Source organism: Lynx rufus, unplaced genomic scaffold (genome assembly GCF_022079265.1).
Source record: "Lynx rufus isolate CCGP_SWC_20201006 ecotype Redwood Valley unplaced genomic scaffold, mLynRuf1.p SCAF_4, whole genome shotgun sequence".
Taxonomy (NCBI): Eukaryota; Metazoa; Chordata; class Mammalia; order Carnivora; family Felidae; genus Lynx; species Lynx rufus.
Genome location: NW_025814856.1, coordinates 157952634 through 157972965, shown reverse-complemented (window position 1 = coordinate 157972965; position 20332 = coordinate 157952634). Strand labels below are relative to the sequence as shown.

Below are 20332 nucleotides of genomic sequence, written 5' to 3'. Positions count from 1 at the left end.
GTTTAATATATATACATATACATATATATTTTTGTAAATAAACAGGAACGGAGTTTTCACCTTTACCCCAGGTTTTTTTATCCCTGTATCTCCTCCATCCCACCCGTGAGGGCTGTACACACAAGAAAGATTCCTGAGAATTCTGGAAAACAGGTGTTTTTTGTTTTTTTTTTTTATCTGTAGCCACAACCTGGCAGCATGGGGGTGGATGGGGGTGTCCAGGCCAGTCAACCCAGCCCAGCCCAGCCTCCCCGAGTCAGGGGGTCTCCAGGCCCTCAGCAAGCAGAATGCACGGCTGCTAGGGGACCAGCCAAGGGCATCGGTGCAGCAGTGAAAGCAGCAGCGCTCAACCTGGTGCCCCCTCAGGTGGGGCACACCTTGGTGGGGGGGGTGGTCCCTACAGGACGGGGGTGGACTGGAAACCCAGAGCTGGGACGCTGCAGTCCTAGGCCATGTCGGGGCTTTGCACAGGACACCTGGGATACGGGGCAGGGGCTGGTGTGGAAGGAGAGGCTGAACATCAGAAGATAACTGAAGGGGGGCAGGGCAGGTGGAGGGCAGGGTGGTCTCAGTGTGGATGGTCCGCTAATGGGGAAGGAACGGACTCGCCGGTGCCCACTCAGGTCTGGGCTCTGGCAGTGTGGCACTTCCGGCAGAGCACGTGGCCATCCAGGGGGAAGCAGCCATTGTCATCCGCCTCAATGGACAGTGGCTTCCCGCAGTCCTGGAAGGAAGGAAGAGTCCGCCGTTGGGAAGGCCCCGGTGCACACCACCCCCACCCCCCCCCCCCACCCGACACCTCCGCCTTTAAATTAGGAAGACCAAATGCTCCATGCCTTGGCTGATGCCCAGCGTCACTGCCTGTGTCCCCAGTCACACCTACCCCTAGCCCTATCCTCACTTCTTCTGCCCATTTTCACTCTTGTCCCTAGGCCTCTCCTGCCCAAGGTGAGCAGTGGGAAGAGCTGTTCCCAAGGCCTCCACCCAATAAAAGATGTGGGGCCTCTCCCACCTGCCTCAACTCCCCTCACTTCCTCCTTTAGCCTCACCAAGCACATCCCCCCTCCCCAAAATAGCGAAGCCCCACACCCTTTCCTCCCACTGGCCGCCCCCTTTCTTGGTTTATCTGAAACACAGCGGAAGCTCAGTGAAACCCCACAGAAACCCCTCCCTGCGTCATGGGCAGTGACGGGAGCATCTGGGTGGGGACAGGTATGGGCACCGCGCCCTCTCAAAATTGCAACTGCGACCTCCAGGCTGGCACTGCCCACCAACCACCTGGTAGCGAACAGTGTCCCACCACCTCCCAGCCCTGGGGGCCGGCCAACCTCACACTTGTAGCACTTCATGTGGAAGTTCTTATCCAGAGCGACCACTCGCACGGTCTCCTCGCGGCCAGGCTCAGGCATGATGGGCCCTTCGCAGACCGAGCACCTGGGGGCGTACTGCCTGGAGGGGCCAAGGGCGGGGCAGGAGTCAGCACGGGACAAGGGGTACCCAGGGCTGCCCGTGAAAGCGCAGGGGAGGGAGACGGCGGTTGCGTGGCAACAGGGCAGACTTAGCCCATTTTGCGCCACACAAAGTCCTGAGATGAGCCACCTTATCTGGCCCTTGTCAAGGGGGTTTCCCACCTTTCCCCTCACCCACTCCAGGAACCTCTGCACTGGGTCTTGACTCCGTCTGTCATCCACACTGCAGTCAGAGGCATCCTTCTCCAGCCCCCATCCCTGGACCCTTGACCCTAGCCTTCGGCCACGCAGGTGTCTCTCTGCCAGACCACTGGGGTGTATGGAGGGAGGGGAGGGATGTGAAGTTCTGGACGCCTAAGGTGGAATTTTTAACAACGCACACCTCAGACACACCGTCAGAGGTGGGAGTCGGATTCTGCAGCTTCCCTGCACTGCCCTTGAGCTATGGGATTCTGCCACTGGCCTCTCAGAAAGTAGCCACCTTGTAAACACTGTATCTAGGGAAAAACCAGAGTTCTAAAAAGCTGATTTCCGAAAGAACTTTTAGAACCCAGCCTGCGTGAAATGAAGTCATTCCAGCACACATTGTTGAACACAAGACCGCACCCACGAGAAGCCTCAGCGAGCCAAAGGCCAGAGGGCACTTGCCAGCAGCCAAGACTTGCTACCAAGGTCTGAGGCCACTGGACAGCTAAATCTAGATGAACTGGTCTCTGCTGTCTACACACAGGATGTGGGGCCAGAAACGAAGGCCAGGGGTTGGGGGCTGTCTCAGAATCAGGAGGCAGCCCAGCTCCCAGACGACCGCGGCTGGCAGCCAGAGAAGAGCCCAGAAGACAGGAGGTGGGTCCTCACTTGTGGTAGTCGGGTACACAGTGGGGCCGGTTGGCCTGATCCACAATGAAGGAGGTGCCCTCCAGCGGGCAGGAGCAGACCACACAGGTGAAGCACTGCGGGTGGTAGGCTTTGCCGGTGGCCCTCAGCATGCGGTCAGTGATGGGCTGCCCGCAGGTGTTGCACTTCTCCAGGGTGTCCTAAGGAGGTAGCAGCAGGACATTGGCAAGGAACTGGCACCCAAAAGGCAGCTGCCGAGGTGCGTCGGCCCCAAGTCCCCACCCGGCCCTTGACTGAGCCCCGCGGCGGCGTGCCCCTCGGCCCAGCCCTGACTCACGGTATAGCAGCCCTCACAGTAGGGCGCCCCCTCCAGGCTGTAGAACTGCTGTCCCTGCAGCTGCTGCTCACACTGGTGGCAGGTAAAGCAGGTGATGTGGAACAACTGCCCCAGAGCCCGAACTGCAGGCTGCGTGCGTGCCAGGGGCTGATGACACCGGCCACAGGACTCTGGAGAGGCCAGAGAAAACAGAAGTCAATAGGAGGAAGGAGCGGGGCAAGGGATTGGAGGCTCTGGCGGCGGGAGGCGGAGCCCAGGAGCTGGCGGGGGGCGGAGCCCAGGAGCCTGCGGGGCAGCGGCGGGAGGCCGTGAGCTCACCGTTGACAGCCACGTTCTGCCTCTGAGGGTGCTCCATGTCCTGCATCAGCTGCTGGGTCAGCTGCTCCAGCTCCTCCACCTCCTTCAGAGTCAGAGGTCCCGGGGCCCCAGGGGAGCGGACCTGAAACCCCAACACTCTCTTCATCCTCTCTCGACAGTCATCTTCCTCCAAGAACTCTCCCCAGCCAGCTTGGCCACTTTCTTCCAATGAGGACTGACTCCCCGCGCATTTCCCAGACGCTCACGTTGGACTCTGAAAGCTCCTCCTTCTCCCTCCCTGACCCCCAGCACCACGCAAATAAGGGGAAGGGGATGAACCTTCCACCCACTTTGCCCACCCCCTACCCCCCGGGCAGTCACGGACAGGCCAGAACAACTGAGCGGACAGAGGCCACACACACAGCAGCTGAGGTCACCGAAGCAGCCAACACACCCGGCCACGCGTCAACTCCACAGAGCATGCGCAGACATGGCCCCCCCACGGAAGAGGTCGGCACGTGATGGCGTGTGCACCCGTGTGCACACACACCTACCCGGCCCGCCTGCTCTGAGCGGCCCCTGTCAGCGTGCGGATACAACACAGGCGGGAATCACAGGTTAAACCCCCAGGGCTGTCGCTGGGAGCCCAGCCCACAGCTCCCCAAGCGGCCTCCCCAGCAGGCCTCAGAGAAGGACCATTCCCTCCACCCGCCTCCCCTTTCTATTAAGAGGGTCCTGGGAGAGCTGCGGACTGGGGGTGGGGGGCACTGCCAGGAACCCCGAGAGGTCCCAAGGGGAGCTGACGCAGGGGCTACCAGTGCTTCCACGAGGCTCCCACAGAAACATGGGGCTGGTTTCCCAGGACTGCGGCCCCCGCAGAATGGAATGTCCTACCTGCCGCCTGCCAATAATGCCTCGGTTCCTATAACACTGGAACCCCAAAGCCTCCGAGCTACCTCCTCCCACAGGCACCTTCCCCTCGGCCCCGGCTCCATCGTGCTCACACCCGTGTGCATCCAGAGCTCCAGGCGTTTTCCACATAGAGCGTCCCCTGTAAGCCCCTTCCCACAATGTGAGCTCCACCCCTCCCTCTCCCAATCTTTCCTTCCTGGCGTCTTGGGGACAGAGGAAGGGCCCTTGCTCTCTGGTACCACTTAGACGCCTGTCCCGCTCTCTGGAAGTAGGAACCATTCACGGACATCAGCTCCCCGCGGGTATGCACAACCCTTCAAGACACACTCGGTCCAGCCACCGTTTCCTCTCTGCCTGCCACAGCTTCAACACCCGTGGCCCTCGGCCCTCTAGCTCTTCAACTTCAGTGGCTCCAAACGTGCTTCCAGCTCAGGTACCTTCCACCACGGGACACTTCGAAATTGCCACTCACTGGTCAAGCTCATCTTACGCCATGATCCTAGGCTTGACCTCCCAATGATTACCTTCCGCCCTCCTTCCCCATTCACACCAACCGAATGAGCCGATCAGAAAGGCTCCTCTGCTTCCCAGCCCACCCCCTGCATCTACGCATCGCATCGAAGCATCGAAACTTTCTGGCTCGCCTCCCCACCCGGTCTGCTCCCTTAACCATTCATTTCTACGAGGCCACCCTCAGCCACCATCTCTTGTTCACTGGCTCCATCTCAACCCTGGGTCATGCCACTGCCTGCTTCCTGCTTCTGACTCCAAGCTGCAGGAAGTAGGTGGAGGGCTCCCCGAACACGGCAGAGTGGGTTCTCCAAACACTGCAGCGCCCTCTGCGCCCTCCAGCCTCAGCCCGGCTGTCTGGTATTTGGCTCCTGCGGATTCCCAGTCGCCTTCCCCACAGCAGCTGTTCCAAACCTTTCCATCTCCTCGAACCCCCAATTGCGTCCTCCCCTCGCTCCCCGCTCACCGATGACCTCACCTCCTACATGACCGAGAAGACGGAAGCCAGCCAGCTCCAGCTCCCTCCTCTCCCAGAAAACCCTGTGGCCACACTGCCCTTGCTCTCTGGGAATGCCTGGGGGCGGGGGTGACCCCGTGTTTCCCTCCAGGACTCCATCCTAGCAGCAGCCCCTGCTCTCAGGCATCATAAACCCCTCTTTCATCAGCTTCTTCCCTCTGCTTTTCTCCCTCTCTTTCTCTCTCACGCGTACACACACACACACACACACACACACACACACACACACGCACACCCTCCCCACCACAGGGCACCAACAGGCCACCTCACAGCCATCTGGGACTTCTGAATAGTCAAATCTCTGGGCTCAGTCCTCGCCCGCACCACTGAAGAACTCCTCAGCCATCACACTCTCTTCCAACGAGACCCCACTCTGCCTGGAGCCCCTCTTCCGCCTGCCCCCCTCCCTCGTGGTCAACCTGAGCATCACCCGAGGTTCCTCCCAGGCCCTCAGCTCCTCCTGCTCGGCATCCCCTGGGCCCCTCGGCAGCCCGTGCCACGCCTGGGGCACCACACACTACACCATGTACACCCACACCTCAAGTCTGCCGCCCCCACCTGACACCCAGGCCTCCATTTCTAACTGAATGACAGTCCCAGCTGAGGCCAAGCCCTCCTGGAACCTGTTGCTCAACAGGCTGACAGCTGGACCCCTCCCCTTCCCGTCCGAACCATTTCCCCTTCTGGACTTCTCTATTCGGTCAGCAATACTGTCATTCCCCAACACACCCCTCCTCTTCCAAAGGCTTATCAGCTACCAAGCCTGGAGGCTCTTCCTTTTTAACAGCTCTCCTATCTTGACCTTATTTTTCATAACACTACAGTTGCCCAGGAATGAACTCTCCCTCACTTTGCTGACCTACCTCCAGCCTGCACCTCTGCCAAAAAACTTTTCCCAAAGCTTCCAAAAGCATGGCTGGGCTGTCGGCTGTCACCAGCCCTCCAGCCTGGCCATGCAACTCCTCAGAATCCATTGGTGACTCTCCAGGCCGGACATGCTCCCTTGGTGTGCTATTTTATTATTTCCTCCTCCCTCCAGCCAGCCCCTCCCTCCCTCAGTACAGCTCTGCAATACTCCCACAGGAACCGACTACTGTGTGTTCTCCAAACACCCTGGCATGCTTGTGCCCTTGAGTCTTGCTCATGCTCTTCCTGCCCAAATGCCCTTCCTGCTCTTCTCCAACCTCAAGTCCCACCATCCTTCAAGGCACACAGGTGCGATGACGCCTTTCCTAACCCACAGGCCCCCATGTTGATGCCTGTCCAGAGCTCTGAAACACCAGGTTCTGCAAAACTCACTGGCATTTAGTATCTCTTCCTCCACTGTGCCTGCACACAAACGCACACACCCACGCCGTCAGTTAACTTGATGGCTGGTAGGACTAGACAACCCTCAGGGGCCCTTCTACTCAGACCTCAATCCCCCCAACCAGAAGGCAGAAATGGTCAGACAGGAATAACTTTTCTATTTTGAGCATTCAAGAGCTAGATACAGACCCCAGCACTTTCTACTTTGAGCTCACTTAATCTTCACAAAACTGTTGTGTGGGGTGTTATGGTAAAGGTGCGGAAACTGAGGCTGAAAGTTCACCTAACTTGCCTAGGGTCTCGTGAGCCGGGAATTCTATCCCAGGCCCATCTGACTCCCTCAGACTTAACCTCTGAGGTCTCTTCCCTACAGAGCACAGAGCACAGAGCCTGGCACCCAGCAGATGCTGGCTCAGCCAGTGTTTACTGCCCCTGTGACTCTCATCACCAGATGGGCCCTGGGGCCGTGAGGGTGGCTCAGAGGAGCGGAGAGATGTACTCAAGAATCTAAGAAGGGGGAAGAAGCAAGGTCAAACTGGTGATGATCTCATCCCTCCCTTTAACATTCTAGGGGGCAGGGTGCAAGGGAGGGTCCACCAAATCCTTCCCTTGACTCACAGCCTATTGTGCTCCCCCAAAGCCCGGTCAGGCCCCACCCAGACCCAGACCCTGCCAGGCCCTCCTCAGAAGAGCTTTCTCTTACCACTGACCCGCTTGGCCAACTTCAGAGGCTCAAAACTCCTATCCCACCATGCTGCCCACCTCACTGGGACCACCTTCGCCCTCATTCTCTGGCCCCCTGGTCTCAGCCTGGCCTCCCCACCCTCCCTCACCTGATTTTGGCTTTGCGCTGGTGGGGCCACTGGATGCTGCTTCTCCTGCACTCGGGGCTTCTCCTTCTGCTGAGCATAGGTGAAGCTGGGGGACTGAGGGGAGCCTGTGCTACTGGAAGAGGGAGCTTCAGGGGACCCCAACTTCTGATTAGGCTGTGACCCAGGTCCACCTGGGGCTCCAGGGCTGAACTTGGAAGCCACAGGAGTAAACTTGGAAGCCACTGGAGAAAACTTTGGGGCCGGAGATGGGGCTGGGGGTCCTCGAGGCTGGGTGTTCGCAAAAGGCACAGGCTGGGGCTGGGCCTGGGGCTGGGGCTGGGGCTGGGGCTGCACGTGAAGCTGGACCTGAGGCTTGACCTGGGGCTGCACGTGGAACTGGGTCTGGCTCAGAGGCTGAGCCTGAGCCTGGGGCAGAGGCTGGGAGCTAGAAGGGGACTTCCAAGGAGGCAGGGGTGCTGTGCCCCCAGTTGCAGGCTTAGTATTGGACTTGGGAATGTATGGAGTAGCGACTGGTGGGGGTACATATCCAGATGACACCTGCACAGGTAGCGGGAGAGGAGAGAAGCTCAGTTAGAGGAGCAGGCCTGCCCTCCTCCTCCCCTCCCCCCACCTTCCCCCTCTCCAGTCCCTTACCCGGGCTTTGAAGGGATCATTCCTGGTCATGTCATCCAGCAGTGAGGACAGAGAGTCGATCTCCAAATCAATACTGCTCACCTTCTCCCTGGGCTGGAGAGTCCGGGGTCTGAGCACCCATCCCAGGTCTTCGTTCCCACCCCACCCCAATCAGGCCAGAGATGCAGGCGAGATCAGAGAGAGGTAAGGACTCTCCTCTGCTCCCTTTGGGGGAGTCCCAGTGTAGCCGCCCTTCCCAAGCTTCCATACCTGTGGGGGGGTAGGTATGGCGGCCTCAGGCCCTCCCTCCTCCTCCAGTGGAGGCGGTGGGGAAGGGAAGATCTCCTCCTCCAGAGGCGCAGGGGGAAACGGTTCCTCGATAGGGGGAGGGGGAGGTGGGAAGGCACCTCCCAGAGCGCCCTCCGAGTCGTCGCCATCCCCAAGGATGGGAGGGGGTGGCGGGGGAAAGTCTGAGGTAGGAAGACCAGAGAAGACAGGAGAGAGGACAGTCAGCGGGGGCCCCCTCTACCCCTTCCCCAAGTTACCCTCCTTCCACAGCTCTAACCCCTAACCCACGACCTCTCGCCCCCGCCCCCCCCCCTTCGCCGGAGAGCGTGTGGGAAGCAAAGGAAGACGCAGGACGCCCTGGGAGCACGGGGTCAGTAAAGGCGGGGGCTCGACCCAGGAGTGATGCAGCTCCTGTTACACTTGGGAAAACGGACCCAGAGGGGAAGATTCGTGCCCCACATTCCCGCCTCCCACCCCCCAGGCGGGGGACTTGGAACGGTCCCAGGAGCCCTGGCTCCCAGCCATGAGCTCCGCGATGAGGTAAGAACATCTGCTCGGACAGGCTAGCTGCGCCCAGCCCCCTTCGCCGCAACCTTTCCAGACACCCCCAAACTCCCGACACCGCTGTCCCCGGCCCGGCGCCCGCCGGGGTCCAGCCCCCAAGCCCAGCCGCATACCTTCCGCGGGCGGCTGGGGGATCTCGCCCACCCGGCCCATCTGCGCGCGCTGGGCCCCGGCGGCCGGGGGAGGCTCGCTATCCCCGGGCCGGAAAGGATTCACTTTGGGCTTTGGGGCCACCACCGGGCCGAACTTCTTCTGCGGGGCGTAAAAGGCCGGAGCGGAGACCGACACGGAGATCGCGGGAGGCGGGCGGGGGGCCGCCATGGCCGGGCCGGGCTGCTGGGGGCGGGCGGCCAGGTTACGCGGCGCGCGACCCGGGCAGACGACCCCTCGCCGGCCCGGCTCCCCCCCACCCCGCCCCCCGCGCGCGGCGCCCGCGCCCCCGCCCTTCCCCGTGCGCGTCCGCCGGGCGGCTCCCCGCGCCTCACCGCGGGCCGGAGCGTGCGCGCCGCGTCTCGGGTGGCCGCCTCGCAGCCGGGTCCGCGGACTCTGCGTCCGGGTCCCGAGCAGCCTCCAGCCTGGCGGGGAGGGACGCAGGGAAGAGGGAGGGAAGGAGGGGGCGGGGAGAGAGCGGCGCTCAGACCATACAAGGAGCGGCCCGGAGAGGGGGCGGGGAGAGGCGGGGAGGGCGGACCCGGCAGGAAACTCCCCCAGGAAGGGGCCCGGCTCTTGCCCTGAGGCCGGAGGCTCAGCCGAAGTCCTCCCGCCCCCGCTCTGCCGCCCCCGCCGCCCCGGCCCGGCTCAGACCTCCCCTCCCCAGGCACAGGCCTCTGATGTCATTTCCTGACTCGCCCCCCCACCCCCACCCCGCTACCCGCCCGACCCGCGGGTGCCCGAGATCTGACTCACTATCCCCACTCCCGGCGGAGCCGGCGGAGGTCCGACGGGTGCCCCAGAGGCGGTGAAGCAGCCCCACTGCGCCTCCGCCGCGGCCCAGCCCCCTCCTCTCCCGGCCTTGCTGCTACCTGCCCCCGCCACCTCCCGGGGCTCCTCCCTCCCCCTTTCCACCTCCCCCCTCCCCCCCCCCCCCCGCGCCCAGCCTCGTCCCCGGTCCCCTCCGGCTCAGCCCGGACTGGCAGGACTGGGTGGAAACGGGATCCGGGGTGGACGAGGATGGTGAGTGGGGGTTCTCCCTGCCCACGCCCCCCTGGGCCTTTCTGTGACCTGGAGGCGGGGTGTGAGCGCCAACCTCCTGGGTCCTCGGAGGATCCTAACTTTAAATCCTGGGCAGCCGCCTAAGGCTTCTAGGAATTCCCATCACCCGCGCCCCCGCCTGCAGATCAGTTAAGCTTCACGGGAGGGAGAGACCCGGAACGGAGGTGGGGGGCGGGGTGGAGGCGAGGGCGGCCGGCGGACTTGGGGCTGGGGGGTATCCGGAGGACGGACGCGGACCGTACGTCGGCGCCCACCGTGACCCGCCCATCTGAGAATCTTTGCGCGGCGGGGCAGCCCCGGGGCAAACGGAGCCTGCGTTCGGTGGAGCCCCCCACTGGTCCGACCGGATTCCTCCGCCCTGGACTCTGTGCCCCTGGCTATGCCAAAGGGAAAGACCTAGGCTCTTTTTACCTTTAATTGAACGTGGAAATTTACCAAATTGCCGCTTGAATTCCAACACACTCACTACCTGCAAAGTATGGAGACCTATGACATTTCAAATATCTACCCGCGGGTGCTTCCTTTTCTCTCTTGCTGTGCTGCCAGCCTTCTCTGCCATCTAAGGCAGTCAGTGCCCTCGGGCACACCATACTCAGTATTTATCTCCAGTTCTTGGCCCTACAAATGAGCTATCCCCTGCTGTCAGCGAGCCTCTGGGCTATGCTCTAGAAACCAGCCAGACGCAGTCCTCACATTTACCAAGAGGAAACAGGCAGGGAGCTTAGGAGATGGGGCCAGGTCAGACCCAGTAAGCTGCAGGGTCTAGACTAGAGCTGGGTATCTTGAGGGCTGTAATGTGAGACTTCATATTCCCCTACACCCTGGTGTCAGATAAAGCAACCCTGGCTACAAGAGAGCAGAGTGAGGTCAGGGTTCAGAGACCCAGCCTGAGTGCCCAAAATAAGTGAAAAGTGTCTTCATTCTCTGCTTCATTTTCTACGTAAAAGAGTGGTGATATTTAGTCCACCTCCCTTATTGCATCGTATGGAAAAATAAATAAAACTTTTTATCTGAAAGTACCATATAATGCTTGGTGTTATTATTCAAGTCCCAGTTCTGCCCAGAAGGGAAATTCTGAAGGGTTCATCAAAAAAGGCTGGTTTCCCCTTCAGGGTTGGCAGGCAGACCTCTCGGGGGCCTTGGAATATGCAAAGCCCTGCTCCTTCCTTCAACTTTATTAAGTGACTAATTCTACCTAAGACTACAATTTCATCTTCTCAGACCCCACTGATCTTTTCTCTTCTCTGGCATCTTACTGTCTTTGTCACCGGCATTTCTCACGGCCACAAGCATGTGTGGCCGTGTATGATATTAAGCATGCAGTGCAGACCTTTTCTGACAGGTAGGAGCTGGTCCTGGGCCTGTCCCTATGAAGATCAGCTAGAAATTTGATACTGGATTTCCTGTGCATGTTGGAGATTGTGTCTTGGGCTTTACAGACCAAAAGTCTCATTGCCAGCCCTTCAAAACAGAGTTGACCGTTCAGCATTGGTTTGAACTATGCAGGTCTATTTATATGCCTTTTTTTTTTTTTTTTTTTTTTAGAAATACAGTACTGTAAATGTATTTTTCTCTTCCTTAAGATTAAATGAACATTTTCTTTTGTCTAGCTTACTTTGTTGTAAGAATACAGTATATAATACATATAGCATACCAAATATGTATTAATGGGCTGTGTATGTTACCGGTAAGGCTTCCAGACAACGATAATCTATTAATAAAGTCTGGGGAAGTCAAAAGTTATAGGCAGATTTTTGACTGCACAGGCGTTGGGGCCCCTAACCTCCAGGTTGTTCAAGGGTCAACCATATACCCACTTGGGGAAGAAAGTTAGGAAGATGGTTTCCAGATAGCATCGCAAAAGTAAAAGCCATCTACCCTCTAAATGTCTCCTTGAGGAATGTGCATGTGCAAAATATAGTACGTTTAATTGTTAGGCAGCTGAACCTATTTATATATCAAGAATAGAAGAGTGCGTAGGCAGGCTTAGTTTTACTGACAACTAATAGCATTTGGGATGCAGAACATTAAACCTACGAGTTTTAAGCCAGCTTTTCTAAATACAAGTAGAAACACTTCAGAGCATCCCAGAAGGACACACTCAGTAGGCCAGGATGTCTCAAGCGTAACTGCAGGGTCGATGCTATCAAAATGCACACAATGAACAGGAGAAGCCCTAATGACTCTTTTAAATTTTTATTTATTTATTTTGAGAGAGAGCACAGCAGGAAGGGACAGAGAGAGAGGGAGACAGAGAATCTGAACTGGGCTCTGTGCTGACAGCAGAGAGCCAAAGTGGGCTCAAACTCACAAACTGCAAGATCATGACCGGAGCTGAAGCTGGGTGCTTAACCGAGTGAGCCACCCAGGTGCCCCTTAGGGATTTTCTTAAGTAAGCAATTCTAATTGGCCTTTTCAGGTAATATGTATGTGTAAAGTGTAGCAAGTAAGTAGATGTTCCCACCCGATCATTTCCAACTGCTTGGGGCCAGGCAAGAGAGAGGAGGTGAGAAAATAGACAGGGACCTTTGCTACCTAAAACATCTCTACACACCTCCAAGGATTTATATTCACCAGGTCTCAGAAAATTTGCTTCAAGGGCACACAACATAAACCAAGAAGTTAGAGGCAGTCAAACAAGGGATGCTATCATGAGGTTCTTTCCGGATGCTGGCCGCAGATGGACAGAGGGTCAACAGCGTGCCTGGTGTGGGGCTGGGCACTGTGGCAGCAGCAGGGACACAACCACCATAACAACCACCACCAATAATAATAGCTCACTTGGATAAAACTCAGTATGTGGAGCTAGGCACAAAACTAAGCACTTTAAACATATCACCCCTGGGGCGCCTGGGTGGCTCAGTGGGTTAAGCGTCCGACTTCGGCTCAGGTCAGGATCTCACGGTTTGTGAGTTCAAGCCCCAGTCGGGCTCTGTGCTGACAGCTCAGAGCCTGGAGCCAGCTTCACATTCTGTGTCTCCCTCTCTCTCTGCCCCTCCCCTGCTCATGTTCTGTCTCTCTCTGTCTCTCAATAATAAATGTTAAACATATCACCCCATTTTATCCTCACAATAAACCCATGAGGAGTGTACATTATTATCCCATTTTTCAGTTAAGGAAGTTGAAGCCAACTGGATGTTGGATTTTGTTGACTTTCAAAACTCAAAAAAAAAGTTGCAATGCAAATACTTTATCTGAAGACACTCCTGCCCTCCACTTACACCCTTGCATCTATCATTTCTTCCCTTTAAGAGCCCCAGTCTGGTGCATCAAACACCCTCTGCAGGCCAGCCGCCAACTCCATCCCTCACCTTAAGTACTGGGGCCACTGTTTTCTTTTCCATCACATGGTGCCATCAAATCCTAGCTGTCTGTCCATCTGCATGTGTGTATATACACATGTTTTGTATATGTAACACTCACACACACACACTACATCTACATTCTTCTGGACATTATATATGAAATTATATGTATTTCATATGTAAGCATACTTTTGTATAATAGAACATTTCCAGGAGGTTAAGCATCCAGCTCTTTTCTTAAGTGTTTTTTAAAAATATTTTTAATGTTTATTTTTGACAAAGACAGAGACAGAACGTGAGCAGGGGAGGGGCAAAGAGAGAGGGAGACACAGAATCTGAAGCAGACTCCAGGCTCTGAGTTGTCAGCACAGAGTCTGACATGGGGCTCGACCTCAGGAGCTGTGAGATCATGGCCTGAGCCAAAGTCGGATGCTTAACCAACCGAGCCACCCAGGCGCCCCTATTTATTTATTTTTGAGAGAGAGAGAGAGAGAGAGATCAAGTAGGGGAGGGGCAGAGAGTGGGAGACAGAATCCCAAGCATGCTCTATCCTCACTGTCAGCACGGAACCTGAGGCAGGGCTCAAACTCACAAACCATGAGATCATGACCTGAGCCAAAGTGAGATGCTTAACCGACTGAGCCACCCTGGCACCCCTTAAGCCTCATCCTGCCAGGTCCAAAGCAGCAGCGAGCAGAGCCTGCAGAGGGCATCCAGGGAGCAGAGGTCAGAGGAGCAGGAGGGAGGCAGGGCTCCGTACATCCCAAGGTCTAAGCCAGATGGGCCCCCAACAGCACAGCCAGCATCAGCAAGGCAGAAATGCGCGGTGGTTGTGGGGGCAGAGTAAGCAGATGGTCAGATGGCGAGGAGTCAGCAGCCGAGAGAACTGGGAAGGGCAGACAGGAAAGGAGACCCAGGGCTCCAACAGCAGCACAGGCGGGTTGCTGGCACCAAGGCAGCTCCTAGTGGAGCGTCTGCTGCCTTCCTTCTCCCTGAACCCAGGAAAGCCAAAATCGGAGACAGTCTGGCCTCGAAGATTGAGCCTTTGTCACTGTACCTTGCAGATTAAGTAACTGTAGGGAGTAAACATTTCAGGGGCCAGGGGGGTGAACTATAGAGAGAGAACCTGGCTGCTCCAGACAAGAAGCACGATGTTTCTCTGGTGGTTCCCACCGCCCCCGCCCCCTTTAATAAGATGGGCCTAATAAGAAAAACCGTACCAGGCCACACCGACAAAGGGAACACGAGCTCTGAGCTCCGGAGCAAAGCCACAGGGCGTGCTGGCGCTTCCTGGGGCGCCTTCTCCCGCTGGGCTTGTCGCTATTTACCTGCCCATCCAGAGCCACGCTGAACACGGCAGATGGACACTCAGTCTCGGAAAGAGGGGATCCGCCCAGAACCCTGAGGTCTTCCTGTGGAGACCTCTCCACCTGCTGGAGCTAGCCGAGAGACAAGTCTTCGTACCCAAGTGTGAGATGCTACCGGATGGACTCGCCTAGGCTACAAGCAATCTAGCCAATTCCAGCAAAGGCGTCCGTATGCTCTGTGGCAGCAGGGCGTAGGAGGCCTAGCCAGTGCCTGCCACCAACCCAGGGCGATGAACACACTTACTGACTGCGGCTGAGTTCAGAGCCGTGGAAATCTCATACTAGATCAGAAAGGCCCTGTGTTTAAGGGCTTTTGAATCATGTTGAATCATTCATTCATCCATTTAACAAACATTTATTGAGTAGCTACTATGTGCAGGACTTTGTTAGGTGCTGGGGATATAATACTGAGCAGTAACAGACATGATGCCAGCCCTTATGAAGGGGCCACGTCCTTGGGTACTCTACTAGGGGAGATAAATACCCATCAAATAACCATAAATGCAAAACTGCAGGTAAAGGGAAAGATATGTGATGCTCAAAGGAGATGTGATCTGGTGGGGGAGCTTAAGAAAGGGATGGCCAAGCTGAGATCTGAAAGAGAAGTAGAAGTTAATGAGGTGAAGCGGAGGGAGAAGGCATTCCATGCAGAGGTAGTAGCAAGTGCAAAGCCCTTGATGGCTATTGGCCACGTGAGCAGAAGGAGGGCCAGTGTGGGGGACCACTGAGGGTGAGGCAGAGGCGTGACCTGGGAGAGCTGGAGGTGGGGGGGGGGGGGTTGGGAAGATTGGGGGGTTAGGGAGTGCAGAAATGCAGACCATATTTTGTCCTGAGAGCAGTGGGGAGCCACTGCAGGGTTTCAGGTTGAAAAGAATGCATGAAAAGGTGGGAATGTTGAAAATCTCACTGTAGGGGCAATGTGGAGAATAACACAAGAGCACAGATGTGGACAGACTCATGCACGAGGAAGAGGCTTGTGGAGACGGATGAAAGTGGACAGACTGAGGGCTGTTCAGGCATGAAATCATCCGCAGAACCTAGGGATGGTTTGCATTTGATGGGGGGGAGGGGGGCGGGGGCAGGGCCAGTGTTGAGGAGAAAGAGTCATGGACCCAGCCCAGCTTCTGGCTGGTACCTACCCAGAGTGTGGTGCTCAGGGCTGTGAGGTGCAGGTCTGGGAGTGAGGCTGTGTGCTTTGCTTTGGACTTGCCAAGAATGAGAGGGGGTACGGTGGGCAGTGGGCCATCCCGACCGGGAGCAGAGGGCAGAGAACTCTGAGTACCCACATTTACAAGTCGTCTGCCTCCAACTAGTAATCTGAAGCTGTTACTGGCTGAAAAAAATCACCTAGCGAGTAGTTGAGAGGGCCTAGGCTGGGTTTTGATGCATTACAGCACTTGTGGGGCAGGGGGACAGGGAGGCGCGCTTTCCCAGGAAGGAAGCCCCACCCCCGGCCCCTCCGCCCTCCAATAGGAGCGAAGAAAGACCCCCTCCTCCCCTGCGCTTCCTACACTCAGCACCTGGCCTCCATTTGCTCTGGTTGCTTAAGCCCCTTCACCCCATATGTCAGTCACGGCAGGAAGCCCCAGATGCCCAGCTCCCCCCACATTTTGCTCCTCTGCCCACCTCCCGAAACCAGAACTCACAGACCCTGCCAGCAAATGTGCCTGTTCTTCCCGCAACTCTCCCCACCTGCTCTAACCTGGATCCCCTCTGAGGACACACCTCCCTTTGCAGCCCTGTCAGGTGGCAGCAAAATGTGTCCCCCTGGACTTCTTACCAGGAGCCCTGGATGTGGCACGGATATCCCTTTTGATCCCCGTTACTACTTCCACACTATTCTCCTTCCCTCCTCCCTAAAGTCCCAGCTTTGAATATCCTGTCATCAAACTACACCACCTACTGCCCTCTGAGAGGCACAGCCGGCTATTGCCCTGGGCCATTCATCCTCATTTCTCAAACACTGTTCTGTCCTAGCTCACTGGCACTTTCTCCAAAACAACTTTGCCAGTAAGTCTTGGTCATTTCAACATCACAAACATGAACTTCTCTCTTTGCTCTGCCTTAACCTCTATTCCCATGGTAATACCCTAAACCAATACTGACCAACAGAAATGTGATGTGAGCCATATATTTAATTTAAAAAGAAACTAGGGGCGCCTGGGTGGCTCAGTCGGTTGAGCGTCTGACTTCGGCTCAGGTCATGATCTCGCGGTCTGTGAGTTCAAGCCCTGTGTCGGGCTCTGTGCTGACAGCTCAGAGCCTGGAGCCTGCTTCAGATTCTGTGTCTCCCTCTCTCTCTGCCCCTTCCCTGCTCATGCTCTGTCTCTGTCTCAGAGATAAATAAAAACATTAAAAGAAAAGAAAAGAAAGAAAAGAAAAGAGCACCTGTGTGGCTCAGTCAGTTAAGCATCCGACGTCAGCTCCGGTCATGATCTCAAGGTTTCTGAGTTCAAACCCCCCATTGGGCTCTGTCAGCACAGAGCCTGCTTTGGATCCTCTGTCTCCCTCTCCCCTGCTTGTGCTCTTGCTCGTTCACTCTCTCTCAAAAATAAGTAAATATTTTTTAAAAATTTAAAAAGAAACTGGGGCGCCTGGGTGGCCCGGTAGGTTGAGCATCTGATTTCGGCTCAGGTGATGATCTCACGGTTTGTGAGTTTGAGCCCCTCGTCAGGCTCTGTGCTGACATCTCAGAGCCTGGAGCCTGCTTCGGATTCTGCCCCTCCCCTGGTTGCACTCTGTCTCTGTCTCTCAAAAATAAATAAATGTTAAAAAACCAAAAAGTATGATGCTCAGGTCTCACCCCAGACACATTCAAGCAGAATCTCTCAGGGTAGAGCCTGGGAAGCAGTATTAAAAAAGAAGGAAGGAAGGAAGGAAGGAAGGAAGGAAGGAAGGAAGGAAGGAAGGAAGGAAGGAGAGAGAAAGAAAAGGAACAGGTGACAGTAATTTCAATAACAGATTCAATGTAGCATATCCAAAGATTATCATTTCAACATGTAATCAATATTTTAAAAATTATTAATAAAATATTTTACACTCTTTTTTATTGTTTTGTTACTAAGTCTTGGGGATTTGACATGCATTTTACCCTTACAGCACATCTGGACTCGGATGAGGCCCATTTCAGTGCTCAGTGACCACAGGTCACTAATGACTCCTGACTATGCAAGGGACAACCCAGCTCTAGAAGACCATGTGGCAGCCCTTTGCAATAACTGCTTAAAGCAACCCTCTCTCCCACCAGCTCCTTCTATCTTTCCAGTTTACTCCCTTCTTTTACCTTAACAATCCTTGGACCCACCGGGAACTACAGTTTATGTCAGCTTTTCTCTTTACCTCCCCCTGCATCGTGCCCTCCCTACCCAGTTGATTTTTTTTTAATATGAAATTTATTGTCAAGTTGGTTTCCATGCAACACCCAGTGCTCATCCCAACAGGTACCCTCAATACCCATCACCCTCCCACCCCTCCCTCCCACCCCCCATAAACCCTCAGTTTGTTCTCAGTTTTTAGGAGTCTCCTATGTTTTGGCTCCCTCCCTCTCTAACCATTTTTTTTCCTTCCCCTCCCCCATGGTCTTCTGTTAAGTTTCTCAGGATCCACATAGGAGTGAAAACATATGGAATCTGTCCTTCTCTGTATGACTTATTTCACTTAGCATCACACTCTCCACTTCCATCCACGTTGCTACAAAAGGCCATATTTCATTCTTTCTCATCGCCAGGTAGTACTCCATTGTGTATATAAACCACAATTTCTTTATCCATTCGTCAGTTGATGGACATTTAGGCTCTTTCCATAATTTAGCTACTGTTGAGAGTGCTGCTATAAACAATGGGGTACAAGTGCCTCTATGCATCAGTACTCCTGTATCCCTTGCCTCCCTACCCAGTTTAAAAGCCTTGGGGGGCACCTGGGTGCTTCAGTCAGTTAAGCATCTGACTTCAGCTCAGGTCATGATCTCATGGCTTGTGAGTTTGAGCCCCACATCGGGCTCTGTGCTCACAGCTCAGAGCCTGGGGCCTGCTTCGGATTCTTCGGGCTCTCTCTCTCTCTCTCTCTCTCTCTCTGCCCCTCCTGCTCATGCTCCCTCTCTCTGTCTCTCAAAAATAAACATTAAAATAAATAAATAAATAAATAAATAAATAAATAAATAAATAAATAAAAGCAAGCAAGCAAGCCTTGGGCAATCATGAGAGCTAGTCCCTTGCACCTGCCCTCAACTCCCTTGTCCCTCCCTCTCACTTTGTGGTACTCACTGGGCAAAACCCAAACCTGGCTTCCACCCAGCTCTACCAAACGCACCCCTGCAGCCGGGCAGCTCAGCGGGGCTGGAGGGAAGCACACAGCCCTTCTGACCAGTCTCATTTTGAAGTTCATGACAAGCCTTTAGGTGCCACTCAGTAATTCTACTTCCCGGTAAGCATAGCAATTTCTCTTGCCCGTTCACTTCCCACTCTTTTGAAAGACTTCTAGATCTTCCCTCTCTTCAACTTCTTCCCCATCCACACCCATAGCTGATGACCTTGCATCCTTGCTTCCTGTTGTACTGAGAAAACTGAAGAAATTGAAAAGATCTTGCCCAGGCTCCCCTGACATCCACCCTCCCACCTGAGTCTGCTTTGCTGCACTCTGCTTTCCTCCCCCTTACTAAAGTGGACTCCCCACAGTCATTTTTATTTTATTTTTTAACATTAAAGAAAATTTATTTTAGAGAGTGCATATGCATGTGCATGAGAGCTGGGAAGGGGAGGGGCAGAGAGAGAGAGAGAGAGAAAGAGAGAATTAAGCAGACTCGGTACTCGGTGTGGAGCCCAATCCAGTGTCCCTGGGATCACGATCTTCCCTGAAATCAAGAGTCAGATGCTCAACTGCTCAACCGACTGAGCCACCCAGGCACCCCACCCATAGTCATTTTTAAATGTTTATTTAGGGGCGCCTGGGTGGCTCAGTCAGTTGAGCATCCAACTTTGGCTCAGGTCATGATCTCACAGTTCACCAGTTCGAGCCCCGCATCAGGTCCTGTGCTGACAGCTCAGAGCTTGGGTCTGCTTCCGAATCCATGTCTCCCTCTCTCTCTGCCCCTCCCCTGCTCACACTGTCTCTCTCTCTCTCTTTCTCTCAAGATAAATAAACATTAAAAAAAATTTTTTTTAATTTTTTTTTAACTTTTATTTATTTTTGAGACAGAGAGAGACAGAGCATGAACTGGGGAGGAGCAGAGAGACAGGGAGACACAGAATCTGAAACAGGCTCCAGGCTCTGAGCTGTCAGCACAGAGCCCGAAGCGGGGCTCGAACTCACGGACCGTGAGATCATGACCTGAGCCGAAGTCGGACACCCAACCGACCAAGCCACCCAGGGGCCCCTAAACATTAAAAAATTAAAAAAAAATAAACGTTTATTTATTTTTGAGAGAGAGAAAGAGAGAGAGAGTGCAGGGGAGGTGCAGAAAGAGAGGGAGACAGAGGATCTGAAGTGAGCTCCATGCTGACAGCTGAGAGCCCAACATGGGCTTGAACTCACTGGATCATGACCTGAATGGAATCTGACACTTAACCCACTGAGGCCCCCAGGCACACCCCCCCAACAGTCATTTTTCAGCTGCCATCACCACTCTTGCCCTAGATTCTATTCATTCTCACCTGCCCTAGGATTGTTGCTCTCACAATTAATGCACTCCCTTGAATTTCAGTTTTTTCCTCTCTACTAGATGATTATCATCAGTATACAGCTAGGCCCCAACTTAAAAATTAACCCCATTTCCCCCTCCAGCTACCACTCCATTTCTCTGCTCATTTTTGCAGCAAAATGTCTTCTCTATACTTGATGGCCCTAATTCCTCTTCTCCCATTTTCTCTTAACTTGCTCCAACCATCTTTGACCCCCACCACTTAACTGACAGTACATTTGTCAAGATCAGCAATGACCTCCCTATTGCCAAAGTCAATTACTTTTGACACA

The 20332-nt window shown here is 55.0% G+C and overlaps 1 protein-coding gene and 1 pseudogene across 2 annotated transcripts; one reads left to right on the top strand and one right to left on the bottom strand.

Moving 5' to 3' along the window:
• Positions 1–20332, top strand: part of LOC124523493 (olfactory receptor 2F1-like) — a 335826-nt pseudogene that overhangs the window by 82861 nt on the left and 232633 nt on the right.
• ZYX (zyxin) lies at positions 141–9072 on the bottom strand. 2 transcript variants are annotated; one of them, XM_047096273.1, is made up of 11 exons: positions 8967–9072; positions 8595–8814; positions 7900–8099; positions 7651–7743; positions 7375–7554; positions 7018–7344; positions 2959–3079; positions 2641–2810; positions 2325–2503; positions 1329–1449; positions 141–724 (listed from the first exon to the last, which is right to left on the bottom strand). In XM_047096273.1, the coding sequence occupies exons 2-11, from the start codon at positions 8800–8802 to the stop codon at positions 620–622; spliced, it is 1704 nt and encodes a 567-aa protein (XP_046952229.1). In that variant the 5' UTR covers positions 8803–8814; positions 8967–9072; the 3' UTR covers positions 141–619. The 2 variants fall into 2 exon arrangements, with proteins under 2 accessions (XP_046952229.1, XP_046952228.1); XM_047096272.1 differs by having other exon boundaries at positions 7018–7554.